This window comes from Mustelus asterias, chromosome 27 (assembly GCF_964213995.1).
Source record: "Mustelus asterias chromosome 27, sMusAst1.hap1.1, whole genome shotgun sequence".
NCBI classification, from domain to species: Eukaryota; Metazoa; Chordata; class Chondrichthyes; order Carcharhiniformes; family Triakidae; genus Mustelus; species Mustelus asterias.
The window spans coordinates 1,297,885-1,314,703 of record NC_135827.1 but is presented as its reverse complement, the minus strand read 5'-3'; the positions used below and the strand labels follow the sequence as shown (position 1 = coordinate 1,314,703).

Sequence of the window (16,819 nt, the reverse complement as noted above, 5' to 3'; positions counted from 1 at the left end):
TTCAACACAGCCACAAATTGCACAATGGATTCACCTTCCAATTGCATTCTCAAATAAAATCAGAACTGTTCTGCTATTATCAGTGGCTTTGGGACATAATGATTCTTTAGTGATTTGCACAGTTCTGATAGGCGGCACTCTGCAGGTTTCTCTGGTTGTATGAGGCTTTTTAACATTGCAAACATTGTACTCTCTATAGTGCTTAAGAACACTGTGACTGCAAGTTCCTCCTCTACCTTATTTGCCTTTAAATAAGAGTTGAAATGTTCCATCGTGAGTGTCCAGCTCTCCATACCTTTGTTAAAAGGCCCCATTGCCCCTAACTGGCCCGCCAATTCCTGGTTCCTTTGGTGGGAGTTTTTCCTGCCTTTGCTTTCTGTAGCTGCTCTTTGTGTCCTTTTGAAGATCAGCCATGATCATAATAAATGGTGGAGCAGGCTCAAAAGGCCGAATGGCCTACAACTGCTTGTATTTTCTACGTATATTTCAATGTATCTTTCAGGAGTCAGTTACTGCAGGAAGGAGAGATGATATTTTGGAGGGCATCGAATGAAGCTTTGTGGGTAGAGTTTAGGAATAAAAAAGGGGCAGCCACATTGTTAGGTGTTTATTATAGACGCCCAGATAGTCAGAGGGATATTGAGGAGCAAATATATGCTCAATTCACAGAGATGTGTAAAACCAGTAACAATAGGGTAATTATTTTGGGTGATTTCAACATTCCCAACATTAATTGGGATAGCCATAGGGCGGGATTTTCCAGCTGCATTCGCCCCAAAACCAGAAAAACCCACCTGAGGTCAATGGACCTTTGCATGGTCCGTCCCCAGCCCACTACGATTCCCGTGGCAGGCGGGACGGGTAAAATCCCCCCATAGTGTTACGGGATTGGATGGAGTGGTTTTCTTGAAATGTGTACAGGAGAAAATTTTTCAGCCAATATGTAGAGGGTCCAACAAGAGAAGGAGCTGTGTTAGACCTGATTCCAGGGAATGAAGCTGGACAGGTGGTTGAGGTGCTGGTAGGGAGCATTTTAGTGACAGCGATCACAACTTTGTACAAATTAAGCTTGTTATAAACAAAGCAATAAGACAAATTGCAAAGAAAAGTTTTGGATTGGGTGAAGAGTGATTTATTTAGTAAAATAAGGCAGGATCTGGGAACAGCTCATTGTCGGGAAATTTACAGAAGAGCGGGGGGGGGGGGGGGGGGGGGGCGGGGGGGGGGTGGGGGGGTGGGGGGGGGGGGCGGGGTGACATTCAAAAAGGAAATGGGAGAGTAAAGGTCCAACATGTTCGCTCCAGGATGATAGGAAGGAATCACAAGCCCAGAGAACCATGGCTGACCACAGATATCAAGATACGATGTGAAGGAAAAGAGAGGCTTTTAGCATGTGCAAGGGGAGTAAATCAGCAGAGGCATTAGTGGAGTACAGAAAGTACATGGTGCAATTAGGAGAGCAAAGAGGAGATATGGGGCGGCACGGTAGCACAGTGGTTAGCATTGCTGCTTCACAGCTCCAGGGACCTGGGTTCAATTCCCGGCTTGGGTCACTGTCTGTGTGGAGTTTGCACATTCTCCTCGTGTCTGCGTGGGTTTCCTCCAGGTGCTCCGGTTTCCTCCCACACTCCAAAGATGTGCGGGTTAGGTTGATTGGCGATGCTAAAATTGCCCCTTAGTGTCCTGAGATGTGTAGATTAGAGGGATTAGTGGGTAAAAATATATGGGGGTAGGGCCTGGGTGTGATTGTGGTTGGCGCAGACTTGATGGGCCGAATGGTCTCTTTCTGTACTGTAGGGTTTCTATGATTCTATTCTATATGGGAAATCTCTGGCTGGTAAAAGTAGGGAAAATCCCAAGATATTATATAGTATATCAATGGGAAGAGGATAACCATTAGAGACCAAGGAGCAATCTATGGGTGGTGTCAGAGGACATTGGTAAAGAGTTGAACAAATACTTCACATCCATCTTCACCCAAGAGAATGAGAATGCAGGTGTAGAATTCAGGGACAGAAATTGTGAGGGTTCTTGAGCAAATTGACATAGAAAAGGCAAAGTATTGGAGGTGTTGGCAGACTTAAAAGTGGATAAATCTCCAGGACAGGATGAATCCAAAGATGTGTAGATTAGGTGGATTGGCCAGACACCCGAGGCCGGAATTGAACTTGGGTCCCTGGCGCTGAGAGGCAGCAGTAATAACCACTGTGCCACTATGCCGCCCATATAGATTAGGTGAATTGGCCATGCTAAATTGTCCCTTACTGTGCAAAAATGGATAGACTTAGAACATAGAACATAGAACAGTACAGCACAGAACAGGCCCTTCGGCCCACGATGTTGTGCAGAGCTTTGTCTGAAACCCAGATCAAGCTATTTCCTCCCTATCATCCCGAAGTACTCCATGTGCCTATCCAATAGCTTCTTAAATGTTCCTAAAGTTTCTGACTCCACTATCATTGCAGGCAGTCCATTCCACACCCCAACCACTCTCTGAGTAAAAAACCTACCTCGGACATCCTTCCTATATCTCCCACCATGAACCCTATAGTTATGCCCCCTAGTTACCGCTCCATTCACCCGAGGAAATAGTCTTTGAACGTTCACTCTATCTAACCCCCTCATCATCTTATAAACCTCTATCAAGTCTCCTCTCAACCTCCTCCGCTCCAAAGAGAAAAGCCCAAGTTCCCTCAACCTTTCCTCATAAGACCTACCTTCCAAACCAGGCAGCATCCTGGTAAATCTCCTTTGCACTCTTTCCAGTGTCTCCACATCCTTCTTGTAGTGAGGTGACCAGAACTGCACACAATATTCCAAATGTGGTCTCACCAAGGTCCTGTACAGTTGCAGCATAACCCCACGGCTCTTAAACTCAAACCCCCTGTTAATGAACGCCAACACACTATAGGCCTTCTTCACGGCTCTATCCACTTGAGTGGCAACCTTCAGAGATCTATGGATATGAACCCCAAGATCTCTCTGTTCCTCCACATTCTTCAGAACCCTACCTTTGACCCTGTAATCCACATTTAAATTAGTCCTACCAAAATGAATCACCTCGCATTTGTCAGGGTTAAACTCCATTTGCCATTTATCAGCCCAGCTCTGCATCCTATCTATATCTCTTTTTGCAGCCTACAACAGCCCTCCACCTCATCCACTACTCCACCAATCTTGGTGTCATCAGCAAATTTACTGATCCACCCTTCAGCCCCCTCCTCCAAGTCATTAATAAAAATCACAAATAGCAGAGGACCAAGCACTGATCCCTGTGGCACTCCGCTGGTAACCGGTTTCCAGTCCGAAAATTTTCCATCCACCACCACCCTCTGTCTTCTGTTAGATAGCCAGTTACCTATCCAATCGGCTAAACTTCCCTCTATCCCACACATCCTTACTTTCTTCATAAGCCGACCGTGGGGGACTTTATCAAACACCTTACTAAAATCCATGTTTATGACATCAACTGCACTACCTTCATCTACACACTTAGTTACCTCCTCAAAAAATTCTATCAAATTTGTGAGGCATGACTTGCCCTTCACAAATCCGTGCTGACTATCCAGGATTGAGCTGCATCTTTCTAAATGGTCGTAAATCCTATCCCTAAGGACCTTTTCCATCAACTTACTGACCACCGAAGTAAGACTAACCGGTCTATAATTACCAGGGTCATTTCTATTCCCTTTCTTAAACAGAGGAACCACATTCGCCATTCTCCAGTCCTCTGGCACCACCCCCGTGGACAGTGAGGATGCAAAGATCAATGCCAAAGGCTCTGCTATCTCATCCCTTGCCTCCCAAAGACTCCTAGGATATATTTCATCAGGCCCAGGGGACTTATCAACTTTCAGTTTATTCAAAATTGCTAGTACATCTTCCCTCCGAACATCTACTTCCTCTAGCCTATCAGCCTGTGACACCTTCTCTTCCTCAAAAACATGGCCCCTCTCCTTGGTGAACACCGAAGAAAAGTATTCATTCATCACCTCTCCTATCTCTTCTGACTCCATGCACAAATTCCCACTGCCATCCTTGACCGGCCCCAGCCTCACCCTGGTCATTCTTTTATTCCTCACATAAGAGTAAAAAGCCTTGGGGTTTTCCTTGATCCGACCCACCAAGGACTTCTCATGCCCCCTCCTAGCTCTCCTAAGCCCGTTTTTCAGCTCATTTCTTGCTAACTTGTAACCCTCCATCGAGCCAACTGAACCTTGTTTTCTCAACCTAACATACGCTTCCTTCTTCCTCTTGACAAGACATTCCACCTCTTTTGTGAACCATGGTTCCCTCACTCGGCCATTTCCTCTCTGCCTGGCAGGGACATACCTATCAAGGACACGCAGTATTTGTTCCTTGAAAAAGTTCCACTTATCATTAGTGCCTTTGCCTGACAATTTTTGTTCCCATCCTATGCGTCCTAATTCCCACCTGATTGCATCATAATTACCTCTCCCCCAATTGTAAACTATGCCCTGCCGTATGGCCCTCTCCCTCTCCATTGCAATAACAAAAGACACCGAATTGTGGTCACTATCTCCAAAGTGCTCTCCCACAACCAAATCCAACACTTGGCCCGGCTCATTTCCCATTACCAAATCCAATTTGGCCCCACCTCTTGTCGGCTTATCCACATATTGTGTCAGGAACCCCTCCTGCACACACTGCACAAAAACTGCCCCATCCGAACTATTCGACCTATAAAGGTTCCAATCAATATTTGGAAGGTTAAAGTCCCCCATGACAACTACCCTGTGACCTCCACACCTATCCATAATCTGCTTAGCAATTTCTTGCTCAACATCTCTATTACTATTTGGGAGCCTATAGTAAACTCCTAACAACGTGACCGCTCCTTTCCTATTCCTAACCTCAGCCCATATTACCTCTGTAGGCAGATCCCCTTCGAAATGCCTTTCTGCAGCCGTTACACTCTCCTTGATTAACAGTGCCACTCCTCCACCTCTTTTACCAGCTACCCTACACTTACTGAAACATCTATACCCCGGAACTTCCAACAACCATTCCTGTCCTTGTTCTACCCATGTCTCCGTAATGGCCACAACATCGTAGTCCCAAGTGCCAATCCACGCCCCAAGTTCACCCACCTTATTTCGGATGCTCCTTGCATTGAAGTAGACACACTTCAACCCACCTTCTTGTCTGCTGGTACCCACCTTTGACCATGATACCCTTCCCAGTACCTCACTACACTCACTGACCTCTGGACAACAACTCCTTTTCCCATCCCCCTGACAAATTAGTTTAAACCCCCCCGAAGAGCCGTAGCAAATTTCCCTCCCAGGATATTGGTGGCCCTCTGGTTCAGGTGCACCCCGTCCTGTTGGTACAGGTCCCACCTTCCCCAGAAAGTGTTCCAATTATCCACATAGCTGAAACCCTCCCTTCTACACCATCCCTGCATCCATGTGTTTAACTGCACTCTCTCCCTGTTCCTCAACTCGCTATCCCGTGGCACCGGCAACATACCAGAGATGACAACCTGTTTTGTCCTGGCTCTCAGCTTCCACCCTAGCTCCCTGAATTCCTGTTTTAAATCCCCATCCCCTCTCTTACCTATGTCTTTGGTGCCGACGTGCACCGCGACTTGTGACTGTTCCCCCTCCCTCTTTAGAATCCTGAAGACACGGTCGGAGATGTCACGGCATCCGGGAGGCAACATACCATCCGTGAGTCTCTCTTGTTGCCACAGAATTTGGTGGATTAACCATCGTAAATGCTCGGGCTAAGAGGGATAGAGTGGGGATGGAGCGGGGCTGGGTGGATGCTCTTTGGGAGAGTCAGTGTAGACTCAATTGTGTCCCAGGCTGCTGTGGGAGGGAAGGGAGGAGACTGCAGGGTCTCAGACCCAAATTTTCAATCCCTCTCTGGCTTTGCGGGAGGTGCCGGACTGGAGAACAGCTAATGTGGTTTCGCTATTTAAGAAGGTTTGTAGAGATAAACCAGGGAACTACAGACCTGTGAGTTTCATGTCAGTGGTAGGGAAACAATTGGAGAAAATTCTGAAGGAGAGCATCTATCTCCACTTGGAGAGGCAAAGCTTGATCAGGGATAGTCAGCATGGCTTCGTCACAGGGAGGTCATGCCTAACAAATTTAATTGAATTTTTCAGGAGGTGACCAGCTATGTAGATGAGTTGATGTAGTCTATATGGATTTCAGCAAAGGATTTGACAAGTCCCACATGGGAGATTTATAAAGAAGGCAAATGCACATGAGATACAGGGTAATTTGATAGGTGGATTCTAATGAGACAGAGGGTGATGATGGAAGGCTGCTTGAGTGATTGGAAGCCAGTGTCCAGTGGCATACACAGGGATCTGTGTTGGGCCCCCTGTTATTTGTCTTTTCTCTAAGCTAAATTGATGACTATGTGCGGGGTAGGATTAGTTGCGGATGACAAAAAGATTGACCGGGTGGTTAACAATGATGTTGAATGTCTTGGGCTACATGAAGATATAGACGGAATGGTCAAATGGGCAGAATTGAACGCTGAGAAGTGTGAGGTAATACAAGGAAGTATTCACGAATGGCACCACATTGGGATGTTCTGAAGAACAAAGGGTCCTTGGCGAGTTTGTCCATGGATCTCTGAAGGCAGAAGGGCATGTTAGTGAGGTGGTAAAAAAGGCCTTTATCAATCGAGGCACAGATTTCAAAAGCAAGGAGGTCATGTTGGAGTTGTATGGAACTTTGATGAGGCCGCAGCTGGAGAACTGTTTGCGGTTCTGGTCGCCACATTATAGGAAGGACGTGACTGCACTGGAGAGAGTGCAGGAGAAGTTCAACAAGATGTTGCTTGGGATGGAACATTTAAGTTATGGAGAGGTTGGATAGAATCATAGAATCCCTACAGAATCATCATAGAATCCCACAGTGCAGAAAGAGGCCATTCGGCCCATCGAGTCTGCACCAACCACAATCCCACCCAGGCCCTATCCACATATCCCTACATATTTACCCACTAACCCCTCTAACCTATGCATCCCAGGACACTAAGGGGCAATTTAGAATGGCCAATCAACCTAGCCCGCACATCTTTGGACTGTGGGAGGAAACCGGAGCACCCGGAGGAAACCCACGCAGACACAGGGAGAATGTGCAAACTCCACACAGACAGCGACCCGAGCCGGGATTCGAACCCAGGTCCCTGGAGCTGTGAAGCAGCAGTGCTAACCACTGCGCTACCGTGCTGCCCACTACAGTGCAGAAGCAGGCCATTTGGCCTATCAAGTCCAAAGATGTGCGGGTTAGGTTGATTGGCCAGGTTAAAAATTGCCCCTTAGAATCCTGAGATGTGTAGGTTAGCGGGTAAATATGTGGGGGTAGGGCCTGGGGTGGGATTGTGGTCGGTGCAGACTCGATGGGCCGAATGGCCTCCTTCTGCACTGTAGGGTTTCTATGATTCTATGAAGTGTGCACTGATTCTGTGAAAGAGCATCTTACCGAGACCCTTTCTTTGTACCCCATGTATTTATCCCGATCCCCCTAACCTACACATCTTGGGACACTAAGGGGCAATTTAACATGGTCAATCTATCTGACCTGCACATCTTTGGTCTGGGTGTGAGTTGTTTTCATTGGTGCAGAGAAGACTGAGGGACAACCTGATCAAAGTGCACAAGATTATGAGCGGCATGGACAGAGTGGATAAGGCGCACCTGTTCCCCTTGTTTGAAGAGTCAGTCATGAGGAGACACAAGTTCAAGGTGAGGGGAAGGAGGTTTAGGGGGAATGTGAGGGAAAAGAGGGTGACGATGGTCTACGATGCGCTGCCTGGGAGGGTGGTAGAGGTGGGTTGTCTCACATCCTTTAAAACGTATCTGGATGAGCACTTGGCACATCATAACATTCAAGGCTATGGGCCAAATGATGGTAAATGGAATTAGGTGGAAGGTCAGCTGCTTTTCATGTGTCAGTGCAGACTTGATGGGCTGAAGGGCCCCTTCTGCACTATGTGATTCTGTGATATGAGGGAGAAGTGAATAGTTTTAGTGCTAAATTACAATGAGAGGCTGGAGTGGGGCATAAACACCAGCAGGGACTGACTGAGCCAAGTGGCCTGTTTCTGTGCTGTATACCCTGGGTAACCCTATATGTTCACCCAAGTGGTCATACTTCATGGTTAGCGCAATTGGCTGGACGGCTAGTTAGTGATGCAGAGGAACTCTAACAGCATTGGTTCCATTCCCATACCGGCTGAGGTTATTCATAAAGGCCCTGCCTTTTCAACATTGCCCCTCACCTGAGGTGGGTTAATAGAACATAGAAAGAAATACAGTACAAACAGGCCCTTCGGCCCACAAGTTGCGCTGGTCATGTCCCTACCTACCTAGGCTTATATATAGGCTTACCTATAACCCTCAATCCTATTAAGTCCCATGTACTCATCCAGCAGTCTCTTAAAAGACCCTATCGAGTTTGCCTCCACCACCGCTGACGGCAGCCGATTCCACTCACCCACCACCCTCTGAGTGAAAAACTTACCCCTGACATCTCCTCTGTACCTACTCCCCAGCACCTTAAACCTGTGTCCTCTCGTAGCAGCCATTTCAGCCCTGGGAAAAAGCCTCCGAGAATCCACCCGATCTATACCTCTCAACATCTTGTACACCTCTATCAGGTCACCTCTCATCCTTCGTCTGTCTAAGGAGAAAAGACCGAGCTCCCTCAGCCTATCCTCATAAGGGATGCCAACCAATCCAGGCAACATCCTTGTGAATCTTCTCTGCACCCTTTCAATCATTTCCACATCCCTCCTGTAATGAGGCGACCAGAACTGAGCACAGTACTCCAAGTGGAGTCTGACAAGGGTCTTATATAGCTGCATCATTATCTCCCGACTCCTAAACTCAATCCCTCGATTGATAAAGGCCAGCACACCATACGCCTTCTTAACCATCTCCTCTACCTGCGAGGTCGATTTAAGAGTCCTATGGACCCGGACCCCAAGGTCCTTCTGATCCTCTACACTGCTAAGAGTCTTACCCTTGATATTATACTCCTTCATCCCATTTGACCTGCCAAAATGGACCACTACACATTTATCCGGGTTGAAGTCCATCTGCCACTTCTCCGCCCAGTCTTGCACCCTATCTATGTCACGCTGCAGCTTCTGACATCCCTCCAACCTATCCACACCACCAACCTTCGTGTTGTCGGCAAACTTACCAACCCATCCCTCCACTTCCTCATCCAGGTCATTTATGAAAATGACAAACAGCAAGGGTCCCAGAACAGATCCCTGGGGCACTCCACTGGTGACCGACCTCCATTCAGAAAAAGACCCTTCTACAACCACTCTCTGCCTTCTGCAGGCAAGCCAGTTCTGAATCCACAAGGCAACAGTCCCTTGGATCCCATGCCCTCTCACTTTCTTGAGAAGTCTTGCATGGGGGACCTTATCGAATGCCTTGCTGAATGAAGTCCATGTAAACCACATCTACCACTTTTCCTTCGTCAATGTGTTTAGTCACATTTTGAAAGAATTCCACCAGGCTCGTAAGGCACGATTTGCCTTTGACAAAGCCGTGCTGACTACTTTTGAGCATACTAAACTTCTGTAAATGTTCATAAATCCTCAGGTTAAATCACCACCAGTCAGCTACCTCTCCCTCTCTCTTTCCAAGGGGAAAGCAGCCTGTGGTCATCTGGGACTATGGAGACCTTTCACTTCATGGGTGGATCAAGGCAACTTGATCTATGTGGGGCATTGCAGCCTCAACGCAGTAACTTCATTGCAATATTAATGTAAGCCTACTTGTGACATTAATAAATAAACTTTAAACTATGTTCTGATCCTGGAATCCCTACAATGCAGAAGGAGGCCATTCGGCCCATCAAGTCTGCACTGACCACAATCCCACCCAGGCCCTATCCCCATAACCCCACGCATTTTGTCTGCTTAATCCCCCTAACCTACATATCTTTGGACACTAAGGGACAATTTATGATGGACAGTCCACCTAACCCATACATCTTTGGGGTGTGGGAGGAAACCGGAGCACCCGGAGAAAACCCACACAGATACGGGGAGAACATGCAAACTCCACACAATCAGTGACGCAATCCGGGAATTGAACCCGGGTCCCTGGTGCTGTGAGGCAGCAGTGCTAACCACTGTTCCACCATGCCGCCCCAGTTGGCAAACATTGGCAGATCCAGGATCAGGAAGCTGAGTTCACACTGAGGCTCTTGCGCTCACTGTGGAAATGTTAAAGTGAAGCCCCGCCTTGAGAGAGGAAATGGTTCAAACCACCCACCTTGGGGAGGAGACACAGGTATTTCCTGTCACATGACAGACACACCTGAGAGAGAGAGAGAGACAGACTGAGAGTGAGTCACATACAACACACACACACACATATATATATATATACACACACACCGAGTCAGAGATAAGAGAGAAACATACACATCAGAGAGTGTGTGAGAGAGTCAGGGAGACACAGAGAACCGCACTCCCGGGACAGACAGACGGAATCACTCACTCCGGGGATTGAGTCGCGATCCCGCCTCAAGATGATACAATCCAGCCTCAAGTTCGACCCTAAGAGGGATGTAAGTGTCCAGATTCCTATTATTCCTCCATTCCCTCCTTCCTCCTCTCTCTAACCTCCTCTCCCCCCACCCCCCATTTCTCTCTCTCTCTTTCCGCCCTGCTCCTGGTTCGGTTATAAATTCAAACTCCGTAAGTTAATGTTTAACAAAGATCCTCAGTGTTGATAGTTAACCAGGGTTGGATGGTGGAACTCAGGATTGCGGAGCTTGTGGATCCTCAGGATCCAGAACTTTTCTTCACTGAGTTTATGTTGAGAGTGGACTGGAGGGGAGTTTAAGAATGAGACTGGTTGAAATAGTCAGTGGCACAAGGCTGGCGATGGAACTGAGGAACAGGATGGTGAACCCGGGTCATTTTGTCTTATTTCCTATTTTGTGCGGAGTAAGCTCTCAATTTAGCAATGTCAAGTTTAAACGTTTCCCTCCACTCACCTGGGAGACTCTTAAATGAATTTTGAATTCTGTTACCATCAGAGTGGGGATCTGGTGTTACAGTGCAACAATACCTGTAAGTGGGACTGATGTTCTCATAGAGTCATAGAGGTTTACAGCATAGAAACAGGCCCTTCGGCCCAACTTGTCCATGCTGCCTCTACGACTACTACTACCTCTGGCAGCTTGTTCCAGACACTCACCACCCTCTGTGAAAAAATTGCCCCTCTGAACACTTTTGTATCTCTCCCCTCTCACCTTAAACCTATGCCCTCTAGTTTTAGAATCCCCTACCTTTGGGAAAAGATATTGACTATTCAGCTGATCTGTGCCCCTCATTATTTTATAGACCTCTATAAGATCAACCCTCAGCCTCCTATGCTCCAGAGAAAAAAGTCCCAGTCTATCCAGCCTCTCCTTTATAACTCAGTCTCTTCATGTTAACATTAGAATCGTTGGTTCTGATCCAGAGTAATCAGTTTAAGATTGTGGAATGGGTTATTCAGTAGGACTTCATTCAGTTTGGAGAACGTTTGCTTCTGAGTCAGAGATTGTTGGTTAAACTCCCACACTGGAACTTTGAGCACTTTGTAGGCTGTCACTCCCAGTACTGAGGAAATACCACTCTGATCATCTTTCAGGTGAGACGTTAAAACAAATACTGTGGCTCTCAAAACTTTATATAAAAGATTCCATGGCGCTCTTAGAGTAGCTGATTTTTCCTGGTGGTCCTGTTATTATTTACACCTTAACCAGTATCACTGAAATTGATGATCTGGTCCTTGTAACATTGCAATTTATCAACTGGCTGCCATGTTTTCCACATCATAACAATGATTCTCTTTCTAAATAAGTTGCTTTGGATAGGGTGGTTGTGAAAGGTGCTGTAGACGTATTGTAAAACAGAAACCTCTGAGTGAGGAATGTTATGAGTCACAGTGCCTGTCAATATGAGTAATGGTTGTCAGCAGTCAATATTCTGCCACTCTCTCTGGAGCAGTGTCCATAACCAGCCATTGGCGTGGATCTTTGTTCTGTGCCTCAGCTAGATATTACAATCTCATCATTACACGATTAAATGTTAAAGGATACTTTCTGACTGATCATAGTTCAGTTACTCCCAGTAAAAAGGTAGACAGAATCTCCAATTATACCATGCTGTTAATACTGCTGTCTCGCAGCGCCCAGGGACCCAGGTTCAATTCTGGCCTTGGGTGACTGTGTGGAGTTTGCACACTCTCTCCATGTCTGCACCACGCGTTGTTTTGGGTGTTGCTGATGGTTGGATATGTTGATTGCTGAATCTGCAAATTCTCGGACGTGTCTTTATTTTGTCATTCCATTTTCTACATTCTTATATTAAATCTCATTGCTAATGCTGCGCTCTTGTGCACCTTCTGTCCATCTCCACTGCTGGTCCAGAGCTGCTGCCTCAGATTAAATGTTGCTCCTAAATTGCTATCATTTGCATTTTTTTTTTCATTAACCATTTGGATTCAAAGACTCAATGAAGAAACTGTAGAAATCCAGGACCAATCCTTAAGTAACCTGTCAATATGCCACTCTGAATCCTCACATGCTTTCCATCACTCAGCCAATTCCTATCAATTAAGAGAACGTAGAAATCTTAAAAGTTTATGAACAAGAATGTTCCTGTTCACCTCCCATTCTGTGAATGAGCTCTGTCTCCTCTTGTTGCATCTGTTTTCAAAGAATTGCTGACACTTTTGCAGCCATTTTCCTGTTGGTTTTGTCTTTGTCCAGCCGGTCCTGAAACCTCCCCCGTCAAGTGATGAGTCAGAAGATGGAACTGGGATGGTTGAGTTGTTGATACTCAGTGGTTTTGCCTGGGTTGCTTTTAGCTAATCAGTGATCATTGTGAATTTGTTGCAGTAATTTTGAGGTGTGGGGGAGGTTACATTTCTTTGAAAGTAACCTAAGAATTGAATTCAAATGAGCAATCAGGAACTTTTATTTGTGGACTTGGAGTTGCTTTCTGAGCACATAACCCAGTTTGACATTTGCGCTCCTTTGGTATCATACTCAGTATCTTGTGGATCAGATATTAAGTTGATGCCCTCCGAGGTGGATGCACGTTACAGCAGTGACTACACTTCAAAAAATTTAATTATTAGTAAATTTCTTTGGGATGCCCTGAGTGCAATATAAATGCAACCAAAAGAGTAAATGCTGGAAAATCTCAGCAGGTCTGGAGAAGGTGGTGAAGAAGGCATATGGTATGCTTGCCTTTATAGGACGGGGTATAGAGTATAAAAGCTGGAGTCTGATGATGCAGCTGTATAGAACGCTGGTTAGGCCACATTTGGAGTACTGCGTCCAGTTCTGGTCGCCGCACTACCAGAAGGACGTGGAGGCATTGGAGAGAGTGCAGAGAAGGTTTACCAGGATGTTGCCTGGTATGGAGGGTCTTAGCTATGAGGAGAGATTGGGTAGACTGGGGTTGTTCTCCTTGGAAAGACGGAGAATGAGGGGAGATCTAATAGAGGTGTACAAGATTATGAAGGGTATAGATAGGGTGAACAGTGGGAAGCTTTTTCAGTGGTCGGAGGTGACGATCACGAGGGGTCACGGGCTCAAGCTGAGAGGGGCGAAGTATAACTCAGACATCAGAGGGACGTTTTTTACACAGAGGGTGGTGGGGGCCTGGAATGCGCTGCCAAGTAGGGTGGTGGAGGCAGGCACACTGACATCGTTTAAGACTTACCTGGATAGTCACATGAGCAGCCTGGGAATGGAGGGATACAAATGATTGGTCTAGTTGGACCAATGAGCGGCACAGGCTTGGAGGGCCGAAGGGCCTGTTTCCTGTGCTGTACTGTTCTTTGTTCTTTGTTCTTTGGGAGCAGGATCGTGTGTTAAAATGGCAGCAACCGGAAGGTCAGGGTCCTGATTGTGCACAGACTGAAGGTGCTCAGCAAAACGATCACCCAGTCTACGTTTGGTCTTCCTGATATAGAGGAGACCACATTGGGAGCAGCGAATGCAATAGACCAAATTGAAAGAGGTGCAAGTGAAAAGCTGCTTAACCTGGAATGGGTGTTTTGGGCCTTGGATGGTGAGCATGGAAGAGGTAAAGGGACAGGTGTTACACCCTCTGTGATTGCATGGGAAGGTGCCATGGGTGATGGGAGAGGTGTTGGGTACAGTGGAGGATTGGACTAGGTTATCCCGGAGGGAATGGTCTCTGCAGAATGCTGACGGAGGGAGTGAAGGGAAGATATGTTGGTGGTAGCATCACGCTGGAGTTGGCGAAAATGGCGGAGGATTATTCCTTTCATGGGGAGGCTGGTGGGGTGAAATGTGAGAACAAGGGGGACTCTATCCTTGTTCTGAGAGGGACGGGAGGGGGCTGAGGGTTGTGGTACGGGAGATGGACCGCACGCTGTTGAGGGCCCTGTCAACAACTGTAGATGGGAATCCACGGTTGAGGAAAAAGGAGCACATATTAGAAACACCACTTTGGAAAGTGGCATCAGCGGAACAAATGCGATGGAGGCAAGGAGCTGAGAGAAAAGGATGGAGCCCTCACAGGATGTAGGGTGCGAAGAGCTGTAGTCCAGATAGCTGTGGGAGTCAGTGGGCTTGTAATGGGTATTGGTAGATAGTCTATTGCTGGAAATGGAGACAGAAAGGTCAAGGAAGGGGAGGGAAGTGTCTGAGATGGACCAGGTGAAGGTGATGGGGGGGTCACCAATGTGAAACCAAGCGTAGACTGGCTGATCGCTTTGCTGAGCACCTTTGGTCTGTGCACAATCGGGACCCTGACCTTCTGGCAACAATACACATCTCTTTAACCTGTGCTTAATGCTCTCTCCACTCACGTTATCTGTACCTTTTAAGACTTGATTAGCTGTAAAGACTCCCATTCCAATCATTATTCATGTAAATTGAGTTTGTGTCTTTGTATGCCCTGTTTGTGATCAGAACTCCCACCCACCTGACGAAGGAACAGCCAGTTCCGAAAGCTTGTGTGGCATTTGCGACAAATAAACCTGTTGGACTTTAACCTGGTGTTGTGAGACTTCTTACTGTGTTCACCCCAGTCCAACGCCGGCATCTCCACATCATTCCGGTTGCTTGCCATTTTAACACACGATCCTGCTCCCGTGCCCACATGTCTGTCGTTAGCCTGCTGCAATGTTCCAGTGAAGCTCAACACAAACTGGAGGAACAGCATCTCATCATCCGGCTCGGCACTTTACAGCCTTCCGGCCTCAACATCAAATTCAACAGTTTCAGATGATTAGCTCTACCCCACCTCCACCCCCTTTGTTTTCATTCTAATTTTTTACTGTTCTCTTCCTTTTATTTCTTTATTGTCTTTCTTCATTTTCCTTCCCCTCCCCCCCCCCCTCCCCCACTTCCCCTTTTCTACATTCTACCTCTGTCCCATTCCTCCCTGCCCCAACACCTTCATCTGTCACGACTTACAGCTTCTCTCCCGTTTGGCCATTCACACCCTTTATTCTCTCTGTGGCTATTAGCAATCTTATTCTCTCTGCAGCTATTAGCAATCTTTTCCCTCGGTTTCTATGGCTATGACTCATTTTTCATTCCCTCACCTTGCAGTATAAATATCTCCCACTTTCTATTCCTTTTAGCTTTGACAAAGGGTCATCTGGACTCGAAACGTCAGCTCTTTTCTCTCCTTACAGATGCTGCCAGACCTGCTGAGATTTTCCAGCGTTTTCTCTTTTGGTTTCAGATTCCAGCATCCGCAGTAATTTGCTTTTATCCAATATAAATGCATGTCCTTCTTCAACTTTACATATTTTACATACTGTGGTGAACCATCGTTGGTTCCCACTGTGGGATTGTTCTAATGTTGTTGTTGGGTTGTTCTAATGTTGTTGTTGGGCTAGGGTGGGATTGATACACCTGTGGTTGTTACTGTTGTGGCACATCCCAGTCGGGCTCCGCCTCCTGGGAGAGGTATAAGACCCCCTGCTCGGGCGGGACCTCTTCAGTCTGGGATAGTGTGTTAAAGTTCTGATAGTTCCATTGTTAGTTAATAAAAGCCTTCTTTTACTGAAGCTTTGTGCCTCGTGTCCAATTGATGCGCATCACATACAAACCGAGAAATTTTATGCTCCGATGGAGACCATTATGCTCATTTTATTTGTGCCTAAGAATGGCAAATCTTGGTCTATCCATCAATCTAGGTGAGACAAATTGTGCCCTAACAAATCCCTTGATTAATCCATGTTTTTCTAAATGATGATTAATAGAATCCCTCAGAATCTTATCCAATAATTTTCCACCAATATTCGGCTGAATGGCTTATAATGATTTGTTTATCCCTTGTTCCCCATTTAAACAAATATACAACATTAGTAATCCTCCTGTCCCCTGTAGCCAAAGAGGATGGGAAGTTAATTGTCAGAACCATCTCTTGTTTTCGTTATGTTAATTCCATTCAATATTTCCAGCCGCTTCTCCTAAACTACAAAGGCCGGAATTTTCTGCCATTCACGCCCCGCTGCTGCCACTGCCAAGTGAGGACAGAGAGTTTGGCGCTCACCCAAACCTCCATTCACCGCAGCGGGACCAGAAAATCCCACCGGTGTGAACGGCCGGAGAGTTCCACTCAATATCTTTAATGAAGGCAGATGTAATGTATTCATTGTGAATCCTGGGTCACATATTCCACCTTCATACTAACTGGGTACAGTTGGCCATGCTCTTCCGTGATGTGCTTATAAATGTTGGGTTTGCTTGATTTTATTTGCCAATTTTTTTTTATGTCCTCTTTGCTGTTTTTTTAACCTTCATCTCTAACTTTC

General features: G+C 46.5%; 1 protein-coding gene across 1 annotated transcript in view; it reads left to right on the top strand.

Moving 5' to 3' along the window:
- The first annotated feature begins 10,322 nt into the window (after window positions 1-10,322).
- LOC144480060 (suppressor of tumorigenicity 14 protein homolog) overlaps window positions 10,323-16,819 on the top strand; it is a 90,532-nt gene continuing 84,035 nt past the window's right edge. Inside the window, exon 1 of the mRNA XM_078199232.1 lies at window positions 10,323-10,583. Coding sequence (XP_078055358.1) covers window positions 10,545-10,583 — 39 coding nt within the window. The 5' untranslated portion in view covers window positions 10,323-10,544. The remainder of the gene's footprint in view (window positions 10,584-16,819) is intronic.